At 41.5% G+C, this 13,438-nt stretch overlaps 1 gene segment (V, D, J or C); it reads left to right on the top strand.

Annotated features, from left to right (window-relative positions):
• The first annotated feature begins 11,541 nt into the window (after positions 1–11,541).
• On the top strand, positions 11,542–12,185 carry LOC607467. The segment is given in 2 exon segments: positions 11,542–11,726; positions 11,830–12,185. Coding segments are annotated over 2 exon segments (402 nt in total).
• Positions 12,186–13,438: the final 1,253 nt, after the last annotated feature.

The raw sequence follows: 13,438 nt of genomic DNA, 5'->3' as shown, positions 1-13,438 counted from the left end.
AGGATGTCTTAGTCTGCAGGTGTCCAGGGTGAGGTACAGCTGATGGAGTCTGGAGGAGCCCTTGTGAAGCCTGAGCGGTCCCTGAGACTCTCCTGTGTGGCCTCTGGATTCACCTTCAGTAGCTTCTACATGAGCTGTCTGCCAGACTCCAGGGAAGGGACTACAGTTGGTTGCAGAAATCATACGTAGTGGAAGTAGCACAAGCTACACAGATGCTGTGAAGGGCTGATTCTCCATCTCCAAAAACAATGCCAAGAACACGCTGTATCTGCAGATGAACAGCCTGAGAGCCGAGGTCACGGCCGTATATTACTGTGCAAGGTACACAGTGAGGGGACCTCAGTGTGAGCCCAGACACACACTTCCCTGTAGAAGGGGATCAGTACCACCAGGGGGTGCGCACTCCTCACCACTTTTGTCTTGAAGGCCTAGGAGAAGGTGCAGATGGACATTCTTGGCAGGTTTCCTCTCGGGTTCTGGGCTTCCTCTCCAAAAGCAGTTTCCCCCAAGGAGTCTCTTTGAACACTTGATTGTCTGTTTACCTATTTAGTCTCTTTCTTAGAGACTTAGAATTCAAATATAGCACTTGCACTTGTACTTAACTTTTCCTGACCTGAAGTATTAATCAATTACAAATAACTCCATTCATGTCATCTGAACATTTTCATGAGTCGTTTTGACACTCTCTTTGGATCACAGGACTCCATGATTACTGTTGTCTTGCACATCACAGTATTCAGTAATCTCCATTCAACACAAGTGAAAAGAGACATTCTACAAAAATGTTAATAATGGCCTGGGAGTGAGAAAAATTCCCAGCATGACAGGGTAGGGAGGTGGACTCTGAGGTCACTCACACACACACACACACACACAATCACGAGACTGTAAGCTTTAAATACCCCACCTTTATATCCGATGAGAGCCAGGCAGGCCTCTCATCACGTCATAAATGCCTGGATGATGCCTGGGAGGTCACTAGCTTAGGTGTGTGTTGTGGGTCAGTGTTGGGGACAGGATCTTGCTCCATGGGATTTCGGGAGGAGGAGGTGCCCCACGTGAGCACTAAGGTCAGGAGGTGTAGCCTCATGGTTCAATCGGGGCCCTAATACACCAGGACTGGGAAAGCTCCCTGCAACCTGGCCCCATGTGAGGTGATGGGGAAAGGACAGCCTAGGACATGGGTGCTCTCCAGACACCACATTGGCCTGCACCTGGACCTCAGACGTCCCAGATTCCAGATCTGTGAGAATGAGTGTCTCTGGTTTGATCCATCCAGTCCATGTACGATGTTCCAGGAGTTGGGACAGGCTAAAGTCATTTTTTTCTTTTTTTAAATTGAATTTATCAAAATTTACTACACATTCAGTGCTCATGACATCACGTGCCCTCCTTAACTCCAATCACCCAGTTCCTCCATCTCCCACCCCCTACCTTTCAGTGGCCCTCAGTGTTTTTCCCCAGAGTTAAGTGTCTGTCATGATTTTTCTTCTTCTTTACTATTACCAAGCTAAGTTTCACTCCTTCCTTTACAGCCTCTTTCAATATTTCCTATATTCCACATATGAATGAAACCATATCATTGCCTTTCTGTGATTAATTTCTCTCAACATAATACCTCCAGTTCCACCCATGTTGCAGGAAATGTTATTTCATGTTATTCATCATTTCTGACAGCTGTGAAATATCCCATTGTATATATAAACCAATTTTGGGTATACTTTTATTGGAGTTCGATTTCCCAACGTATATTATAACAGCCAGTACTCACTCTTTAAATTGCCCCCCTTAGCTCCTGTCATCCAGGGACCCCAACTCCCAGACCATCTCCCCTTCCACTCTCCTTGTTTTCTTTTTATTTTCCCCATAGTTAGGAGTTTCTCATGTACTGTCACTATCTCTGATAATTCCCAATCATTCTATCTCCTTTCCCGTTTATTCCCTTCCACTATTTCTTATATTCTTTGTATGAGTGAAACCATATAATGTGTGTCCTTCTCTGAATCACTTACTTCAGTCAGCATAATACTCTCCATGTCCATCCACGTTGAAGCAAATGGTGGGTATTCATCTTTTCTAATGGCTGAGTAATGTCCCATTGTATACATAGACCATATCTCCTTTATCCATTTATCTGTTGATGGACATTGAAGCTCCTTCCGCAGTTTCTTTGTTGACTCTTCTGTAGAAGGGCGTCATGATTCCTCCCACATTTGACTATTGTGGACATTGCTGCAGTGAACATTGGGGGTGAAGGAGTCTCTTCATTTCATTAAATTTGTGTATTTTGGGTAAATACCCTGTAGTGTAGTGGCTGAATCATAGGGTGGCTTTATTCTCACTTTTTCAGGACATTCCATTCTGTTTTCTGGGGTGGCTGAACAAGCCTGCATTCCCACAAAAAGTGAAAGAGAAAGTTCCATTTTCTGGATATCCTCGCTTATATTTTTTGTTTCCAGCCTTGTTACTTTATTCATTCTGAGTTGTATAAGTGGGATCTTAATGTGGTTTTCATTTGTATTTCCCTGATGACAAGTCATGTGGATCACTTTTCTCATCTGCCTGTTGGCCATGTGTAGGTCTTCTTTGGAGAAATGTCTGTTTGTGCATTATCTCCATTTCTTGACTGAATTGTTTGTTTTGTTGGGTGCTGACTTTGTTAAGGAAATATCTTGTCCTATTCTGTAGGTTGCCTATTATTTAGTTGCCTGTTGCATTATTGTACAGATTCTACCTTGATGAAGTCCTAATAGTTTACTTTCCCTATGTTTCCCTGTTGTTTCCTATGCTTTTTGAGAGGTGCCAGTCGCTGCAGCTGAGGTCAAAAAGTTGTTACCAAAAAAATAAATAAATAAATAAAAGTTGCTACCTGAATTCTCCTCTAGGAGTTTGATGGATTAGTGTCTCAGATTTTGGTACTTCATCCATTTTGAGATTATGTTTGTGTTTGGTGTAGCTGAATGGTCCATATTCATTCTTATGCAGGTGGCTGTACAATTTTTTTCAGATCCATTTATTGATGAGACTTTTTTTTCATTTGATATATATATATATATATATATTTTTTTTTTTGTTTATTGAGGAGGAGTTGCCCATAGAGTTGAGGGTCCATCTCTGCATATTCTGCTCTGTTCCATTGATCTATGTGTTGTTTTTGCCAGTGCCAGGCTATCTTGATGATAAAGACTTTATAATAGAGCTTGTCTGCAAATATTGTTTTGCCCAACAGCTGTAGGATTTTTTTTGGCCAAAACATTTCTACCTATTTGGCTATCTAGGAAAGGAATTGAAGAAGACACAAAGAGATGGAAAACCTTCCATGTTTATAGAATAGAACAATGAATTTTGTCAGGGTACTTCTGTAGCTCAGAGTTTGAGTACCTGCAATTGGCTTGGCTGATGCTGGGTTCCTGGGATGGTGTCCAGAATCAGGATTTTGGAAAGGATCCTGCTTCTCCCTCTGCCTATGTCTCTACCTCCATCTGTGTGACTCTCCTGAATAAAAAAAAATATTTAAAACAACACCAAAAATAAGTATTGTGAAAATCTCTATACTGCCTAGAACATTCTACATATTCAAAGAAATCCTTATCAATCGGGATCCCTGGGTGGCGCAAAGTTTGGCGCCTGCCTTTGGCCCAGGGCACGATCCCGGAGACCCGGGATCGAATCCCACATCGGGTTCCCAGTGCATGGAGCCTGCTTCTCCCTCTGCCTGTGTCTCTGCCTCTCTCTCTCTCTGTGACTATCATAAATAAATAAAAAAATTTAAAAAAATTAGAAAAAAAGAAATCCTTATCAAAACATCCTGGACATTTTTCACAGAGTAGGAACATATAATCTGAATATTATTATGGCACACAGAGAGATATAAGGGAGACATTGATGCTGTGGCATTTCCCTGCTGTATTTGTTTTGAAAAGTATCCGTTAGCCTCCCTCATCCAGTGAAGGGTGCATTTCTCACCAGGAACTAGGACTCACCTCTTGCAAACCATAGGTATCTGTTAAAAACTCACAGTGGACTCACAGAAGGAGAATAATGATACAAGAGAGTCAGAGATACTCAGAGACTTTGGAACTTCAGGTTAAGGATGTTCTTTTATAACATTTCCAGAAGATGAGGATGTGATAACCCTGTGGGATATGTGTCTCACCATCAGCTTACAGGGTTGTGTTGTACTGATGGCTGTGACGTGTGCGCCTTGTCACTGGTGAACATTTGGTGTCCTGTGTCCTCATTTCAAACCCAGCTGCATCTGTGAGTCTCCCTCTGGACATGAGATCAGATTCCCTTTAGGATTTCCTCAATGGAACCCCTCAAGGTACCTACATGACTTATTTACTCTTTATCATTTTATTTAAATGCAAACATTTTCGTCACGGGATATGCAACAACCAGGTAACATGACTTGGTCATGTCAATATCTAACAGCCCTACCATCCTATTCCATAGTCTACATATGAACGTACATGGCGGTGAAGCTGTTTTAGGGAAAGTTAGTCAACTCATGATCATCACAGCAGGGGAGCAGCTCCAAATGCCCAGAAGCATGGCAGTAGTTGGCTTTGCTGATTTCACTAATATTTATACACATAGCAGCTGTCCTGAAACACACACACTCAGAACATAACATGAGAGGATGGAGCAAGGGATGGATCACACAGTTCCTCTGGCAATGTTCAGCCCCTGGACCTGAGATGGGCTCGGATAAAACTGTAAATCACTGTGCAGTTGATAATGGATTGTTATCATTTGCTATTGGTTTAGTTTCCTCTTTAGATGCTCACACCCTACCTTGTTGAGGCCTGTTTTGGGGATTTTATGACTCTCTTCCTGGCTGCATCAGAGAGCTGTTCTGAACATGGCCTCCTACCTCTAGCTTGGAGTTGAATGTTTGCACTTCCAGTCTTCAGGGAGCCCTCACAGGAGAGCCATCAAGCCGTCCTGTCCTCAGTTTACAACTGAACCTAGTCTTTACCCTGCCTGTGTCTAAGCTGGTTTATCTCAGACACATGAATGAGTCTCTAAACGTCAACATGAGGTATTCCTGTGGTGTGGACCTGGGATTGTCCTCCGAGCAAGGGTCTCATGGTCTCTTACATTCTGCCTGCTGGTCTCAGGATAGAGGCACAGGACTACACATGGTTCAGTTTATGGAAACACAAATCACAATGCCTGCACTCAGACATAATGTTTACCCATCTCCAGAATCCTGTCCTTTTTAACCATCCGTCACATCATGCTGCTTTTTGTTTGTAGGACTCAGGGGGACCACAGATCCTGGAAATTTCCCCACTTTGCCACTTGAACACCATCATACCAGGTTCGTTCCATGCAGGACCAGAATTCTTTTTTTTTAATTATTTTTTATTGGAAGGCAAGTCCTGTCCCCATCCTTTGTTGTCCTTCTCCACAGGAGATCTGTCCCAGGTTCCCCTGCAGGAGTCTGGATCTGGGCTGGGGAACCGCAGGCAGACCCTTACACTCACCTGCCCCTTCTCTGGGTTCTCACTGCATATGTCAGTGAGGGTGTCACATGGGTCCATCAGCCTCCAGGGGAACACCCTGTAGTCAATGCCAAAGTCTGGAGGGAAAAGGCTGAGTACCACAACCTGTCTCTGAACAGCAGCAAGATGTATAGAACTTCCAACGCCTGGAAAGAAAAATGATAATGTTTCACCCCAGAAGCACATCTATTCAACGTGATGAACAACCAGCTGATGAGATACAGCAGAGCATCTGCCATGAAATCATAAGTTCATGTTTGAGCATGGAAACAGAATTGCTATAGTTTATGAAAACAACACCATGAAAATCAATTCCCAGAATCTATATTTATATAATATGTAAACACTGAGTTACTAGAGACCAAGTATGAAACAGGTCAACACTGAGGAGACGAGGAAAAAAAAACAAGACTTTTCAATATATTATCAACAGAGAAACTATTCATAGGCAATCATTAATCATGAGATAGGAATGTTGTACATAAAATATCAATATGCATGATACCTAATATTAAGAGTACACTTTGTGAAAATCAACTAGATGAACCTGTTGAACAACCAGAGTGATCAGATACAACAGAGCATCTTACATGAAATCACAAGTTCACGTTTGAATATGAGAAAAAAGTTCGCACAGCTTACAAAAAGAGCAACATGAAAATCAATTGCCAAATTCTATATTCATATAAAAAAATAACACTGATATAGTAGAGACCAGTTAGGGGGCAGGTCAATGCTGAGGAGACCAGGAAAAAGAAAACAAGACTTTTCAATATATTGTCAATGGAGAAACTATTCATAAGTAATCATTAATCATGAAATCAGAATGTTATAGGTAAAAATCATTATGCATAACACCAAATATTAAGAATACACTTAGTGAAAATCAGCTACATTTTTCTACCTACGTAGTTATCAAGGTAATAAAACACAAGATATGGACCAAGAGAAAACTTGCACAAATTTCATAACCAACAAAGAACTTTCACCTGAATATCATAAGAACCCTCAAAACTTAGTGGAAAAAACAACAGAATTCATGTACAAAACAGGCAGAGCCTTGTGTGGACATGTTATCCAGGAGGGTACATATACATGAAGTAAGCACAGGAGAGGACACATCCCACCAGGGTCTTTCAGGGTAATTCACGTCAACCACAATGAGGTGCCCTATACACTCATCACGAGGGCTCAGGTATGAAAGAAGCACTGACCAGAACATCTTGGGAAGCATGCAGGACCCCTGGGCCTCAACCCTGCAAGTAGAAATGAAAAATGAAACAGAAGCCCTGGAAAATCATTTTTCTGTTCCTCCTGAAATTAAAGATGGATAACCTACCAAGGGACCTGGAAATCTCACTCCTCAGTGCTTGCTCCAGAATAAGGAAACCCAATGTTCTTGTAAAAATGGCATGTGATGAATTATAGTGTCTTCATTTCCGTTAGAAGCCTAGATACCCCCCCCCCCAAAAGCCTGCGTGATTTAAAGAATAATGCCCGTAGAAAACATCTATCAATGGGACAGGATTCTGCGATAAGAAGCCACACTATTGATACACACCCAGGATCACAGGGGAACCTCAATGACATGCTGTTCCATGAAGCTCAGCAGTCTCGGAGATGACAGGCCGTGCAGCCTGGGGCATTTGTACAGCCAGGCCAGGGCCATAATTATTTGGTTGGGCTTTCTGTCCCTCTCTCTTCCCCAAACCCAAATGATGAGCTCCTCTGCATCAGGCTGCATGCTCCCCTCCTGTGCACAATGTCCTCAGGTATGGAATGTCCACACACTGAAACAATCCACCTCTTGTCCTCTGATGGGGGGTTCCTGAGAGTCAGACGTGTGTTGTGATAGGAACTGTCCCCTCCAGCATCTCTGGCTCTGGTTCTCTCCTGCAGCTGAGCAGGACTAGGTTAAGACACCTCCACTGAGTCCATCTGTCTCCTGCTACTGTTTCTCCCCACAACCTGAGGTCTAGACCTTCCTCTCACTCAGGTGGAAATCAGGTCAAGTGTTTGGGAACAGAATGAGGTCACAGTTTTAATCAGCTGTCCGCAGAGGATCCCACTACTGTTTGTTTTCTATAGAGAAATAAATATAGAAGAACTTGTCCAGATTAAAAAATCATATTTTATATATTTATTTAGAGAGAAAGAGAAGGAGAAGAGTCAGAGAGAGAAAGAAAATCTCAAGCGGATTCCCCATGACGAGAGCCTGACTTCGGGCTCAATTCCAGGATCCTGAGATCACGACGTGACTCACAAACAAGAGTTAGATCAAGAGTTGGATGCTTAACCATGTGAGTCGACCAGGCGACACATCCTTGAGCAACTGTTTAAAGAGAGATTTGTGTTTCTTATTATTGCGTTTTGTCAGACTTTCTATTGAGGTTAAGATTCCTTTCTGTATTTTGAAGACTAAGTCCATCTCAGTATATAGTTGAACACACTGTCTCCCATTTCATAGGCTATCTTTTTGCTCCAATAATATTTGTCCTGCACACTTTGTGCATGAGGTAGCCTCACTTATCAGTCTTTGTTTTTTTTTTTTTTTTTGACTGTGATTTTAATGTTATATCAAATAAATCGTGAAACGTCTGGGTGGCTCAGCAGTTGAGCGACTGCCTTTGGCTCAGGGCATGATCCTGGATCCCGGGATCAAAGCTCCAGTGGGCCTCCCTGCATGGAGCCTGCTTCTCTCCTGCCTGTGTCTCTGCCTCTTTCTCTGTGTGTCTCTCACAAATAAATAAATATTTAAAAAATAAGTAATTCACAGCCAAGCAAATATCATGATGTTTTCCCCTTAGTTTACATGTTTAAGTTCTAGGGTTGAGACTTCTGCTTAACTCTTAATCACTTTTGAGATTTTCTGTGTCCTTGAATCTGTGTGATGTTTGATAAGGACCAAGTGTCATTATTTGTATGAGGCTGTTCAACACCATTTTCTATAGAGACTATCCTTTCCCCACTGTGTATTCTTACATATACTATGGTTGAAGGATTTCTGACTGTATATGCACACGTTAACTTCTGGGCTCTGTAATATGGTCCACCATCTACATTGCTGACGTCAGGCAGTCACACACTGAAATGCTTAATGTGCGACTAAAATACATTTCCGTAGAGGGATGTGTGATGTCTGACTATTCTAATTTCTTAAACTTGTATGGTCACTCTCATGTGATTTTGTTTTCCATATGAATGTGGAGTTTTTCTATTATGTAAGAAAACAATTGATATTTTGATTAATTTAATCAACATTAAAATAATTAGAACAGAAATTATTTGTCTACTTGTATGGACAAATAAAAATTCTCAGGGAGATTTAATAAGTATATGGAAAAGAAAAATAAAATTTAACTCATAGACACTCTTGGAAAAGAGTTAAGCCTTAATAAATATAATCAGATTTCAAAGAGAAGAAATAACTGACACTAAAAATAGAAAGGACCATGAAAAAAATTCTAAGATTTTAACAGTGCAAATAATGGATGACCAAGGCAAATTACAAAATTACTAGTATTATCAAGAAAATAAAACTTTTTCATGAAGAAATAAAAAAATGAACAAAACAGAACAAATAAGAAGCCTGAAACTATTATCTAAAAATCCTGCCAGGGGCAGGACTGTTCACTCAGGAGTTTAGCACCACCTATGGCCCAGAGCCTGATCCTGGAGACTCAGGATCTAGTCCCACATCGGGCTCTCAGCATGGAACCTGCTTCTCCCTCTGCCTGTGTCTCTGCCTCTCTCTCTCTCTCTCTCTCTTTGTGTCTCTCATGAATAAATAAAATCTTTTTAAAAATTCTGCCTCAAAAAGGATAATGAAAATTTAAAAAGAATAATGTAATGAAAAAGGCAAAATCAGATCATTTTATCTACAAATATTCAGATATTTTAAGAAATAAGGCCAAAATGTTTCCATCTCTTCCAAAACGTATTTAGAATGGAACGTGACCAAATTGATTTAAGGAGGCCAGGATCAGTTTGACAGCCACCCCATGCCAAGGACCCCACAGGAAGGGTCTCATGGACAATATCTCAGATGCACATGAATGCAAAAATCCTGGCATCTTGAATCCAACAGCCCATGGACAAATGGCACAGGATGACCTAGAAGGAATCATCCCTAGGATGAAAGGATGCTTCAACACACCCAGATCATCAATTGGCCCCTGTATTAACAGTCAAGGATTGGATGTACATGATTCTTTCCTATGATACCTAAAACCGCTTGAAAAAAATCTAACGTGCTTTTATCTTCAAAACATCTTAACAGTCGAGGCAGAAGAGATTGCCTCCTATTTGATGGAAGTAGTCACATTTTATGAAAAACCCACAACCAACACTGCATTATAAAGTGAAAACCTGGGCAGCCCTGGTGGCTCAGCGGTTTAGCGCAGCCTTCAGCCCAGGGCCTGATCCTAGAGACAAAGGATCGAGTCCCAAGTCAGGCTCCTTGCATGGAGCTTGCTTCTCCCTCTGCCTGCGTCTCTGCCTCTCTCTCTCTCTCTCTCTCTCTCTCTGTCTCTCATGCATAAATAAATAAAATCTTTTTAAAAAAGTGAAAACCTGAAGCCCTTCTGTCAAGTCAGGACCAACACAGGGGTCACTCCCACCCTCAGTATTCAACATATTATTCTAAAGGAGAATAAACTGTGCCACCGCAAATGTCAGCTGGTTCCCTGGATTATTGTGAATAAAATCACACAGGAATCATCCAGTGGACAGAGAGGATGAACCCTTCTTTCACCCTGATGTAAGGAAATAAATCTCCCATGGGAAAATTCCCTTCCCTGAACCAGGAGGGATGAACCATCCTCAGCACCAGAAACGTCTGTAGAGCCCAGAAGGATGTGAAAACAAGCCTTATAAGTTCCTCACCAATTCACTGACCCAAATCCAGTATCCTGGCCTTATATCTCCACAAATCAACGTCTTGTTGGGTAAGAAGAAGAAGGACTGCCTAGTTTGTTCATTGTCTGTCTGTTGTGTTACAGGGAACTCATTCACATGCAACATAAAATACATCTTCACTTAGGTCTCTTATAAGTCTACAGAGTAATTAGTCCAGACAAATAACCAGGAATCAGGGAAGGAAGCCCGTACTGTGGTAATGACTGGAATTCCAAACCAGGAAGTTTATGAAACAAAGAATAAAAGATATTTAAATCAATAGATACAGAGAAATTTACTTGTATCCATATGACACAATCTGTTGCAGGGTCAAACCTGCCAAGCTTCAAAACCAAACCCTGGGTAGCCCTGGTGGCACAGTGGTTTAGCGCTGCCTGCAGCCTGGGGTGTGATCCTGGAGACCCGGCATCGAGTCCCACATCGGGCTTCCTGCATGGAGCCTGCTTCTCCCTTTGCCTGTGTCTCTGCCTCTCTCTCGCTCTCGCTGAATGAATGAATAAATAAATCATAAAAAATAAAACAAAAAAAAAAACAAAACAAAAACAAAACCAAACCCTAAGGTAATGAACAACTTCAGGAAATCAATAGAATACAAAATCAACAAACAAAGTAAATCTAGGTTTCCACACAGTAACAACTATTTACTTATATTTTAAATATTTTATTGAATTATTCATGAAAGACACACAAACAGAGAGAGGCAGAGACACAGGAAGAGAGAGAAGCAGGCTCCATGAAGGAAGCCCAATGTGGGACTGTATCTCTGGACTCTAGGATCACTCCCAGCACAGAAGGCAGAACTCAACCGCTGAGCCACACAAACATCCGTAACAATAAAGTACATGAAAGGTAATTAATAAAACCTTATTACATTGGCACCGGTGTTAAGAATGTAATAGGTAGGATTAAATATTCTGAAAGAGGTAAAATACTGTCCACTAAAAGAACATTGATGAGAGATTTTTAAAGAGTCCAAAAAATGCAAATGCATTTTTTTCATAAGTGTGAACACTTCATAATGTCAGAAGACTTACACACAGTGGCCTACGGATGTAAAGAAATCCTTGTTAATAACTTGTAAAGAATCAAATCTAGATCTGGATTGATTATATATTCAAAGGATATGCAAATAGGGCCCTCACTTCACTGATAAAACCAGCCCATCCCGACTCTGATACTAGGAGAGGAGTCCCAACCCCAGGATCCACAAGTGACCCTGCTTAGGGATAAGGGTGGAGAACAGACGACTAAACATGGAATCTTTCCTTGGCTGGGTTTTCCTTGTCGCTATTTTAAAAGGTAATTCATGAAGAATAAGAGACCTTGAGTCTGTGAGTGTAGATGAGTGAGAGAAACAGGGGATGTGGGACAGTTTCCTAACCAGGATGTCTTGTGTCTGCAGGTGTCCAGGGTGAGGTGCAGCTGGTGGAATCTGGGGGAGACCTGGTGAAGCCTGGGGGATCCCTGAGACTCTCTTGTGTGGCCTCTGGATTCACCTTCAGTAGCCATGCCAAGAGCTGGGTCCGCCAGGCTCCAGGGAAGGGGCTGCAGTGGGTCGCAGTTATTGGCAGTAGTGGAAGTAGCACAGGCTACGCAGACACTGTGAAGGGCTGATTCACCATCTCCAGAGACAATGCCAAGAACACGCTGTATCTGCAGATGAACAGCCTGAGAGCTGAGGACACAGCCGTGTATTACTGTGCGAAGGACACAGTGAGTCAACCTCAGTGTGAGCCCAGACAGAAACCTCTCTGTTAAGGGGATCAGGACCACCAGGGGGTGCACCCTCCTCACCACTTGTGTCTTGAAGGCCCAGGAGCAGGTGCAGATGGAGGTTCTGGGCAGGTTTCTTGTCAGGGTCTGGGATTCCTCTCCAAGGAGCTGTTTTCCCCAGGGAGTTATCTAGGGATAACTAGATATCTAGGCAGATGATATGTGCATACCTATTCAGTCTCTGATTTAGACACATTCATTTTTTATATGAAAACAGCTATTATGCCATGCACAAAAGACAGCAATTCTTTTTCTATCAATAGATTTTACAGTAATTTAATTTTATTTATTTGCCAACATACAGAATAACACCCAGTGCTCATCCCATTAAGTGCCCCCCTCAGTGCCCATCACCCATTCACCTCACCCCCCTGCCTCCTCCCCTACCACCACCCCTAGTTCGTTTCCCAGAGTTAGGAGTCTTTATGTTCTGTCTCCCTTTCTGATATTTCCTACCCATTTCTTCTCCCTTCCCTTCTATTCCCTTTCACTATTATTTATATTCCCCACATGAATGAGAACATATAATGTTTGTGCTTCTCCGATTGACTCATTTCACTCAGCATAATACCCTCCAGTTCCATCCACATCAAAGAAAATGGTGGGTATTTGTCATTTCTATTAGCTGAGTAATATTCCATTGCATACATAAACCACATCTCCTTTATCCATTTATTTCGATGGACACCGAGGTTCTTTCCACAGTTTGGCTATTGTGGACATTGCTGCTAGAAACATCGGGGTGCAGGCATCCCAACGTTTCATTGCATCTGCATCTTTGGGGTAAATCCCCAACAGTGCAATTGGTGAGTCATAGGGCAGGTCTATTTTTAACTCTTTGAGGAACGTGCACACAGTTTTCCAGAGTGGCTGCACCATTTCACATTAGATTTCACAGTAATTTTAGTTTACTTGATAATAGGTTATAGTAGGCATGTAAAACATAAATTACATAAACTATTTTTCTAGATTTGTTTATGCAGGTAATAACGTTGTAATATAAGATATATATATATATATGGTATATACGTTATACTTATACATTGTATATAAGACATATATAAGATATATTAATTTATATCTTGAGTACACTGCATACTGTGGCAATCAATAAATATGTGAATTTGATGAGATAGTATAATAGAAAAGATAATTTGGAGGATAGGTAAATGTAATGATTATAGAAAACATAGGCTTATGCAACTAGTTTCATAAGAAGGAGTAATTCATGCTCTATT

This window comes from Canis lupus, chromosome 8, assembly GCF_011100685.1.
Source record: "Canis lupus familiaris isolate Mischka breed German Shepherd chromosome 8, alternate assembly UU_Cfam_GSD_1.0, whole genome shotgun sequence".
NCBI lineage: Eukaryota > Metazoa > Chordata > Mammalia > Carnivora > Canidae > Canis > Canis lupus.
The sequence above is the reverse complement of the archived record's forward strand: the minus strand, read 5'-3'. Positions and strand labels throughout refer to the sequence as shown.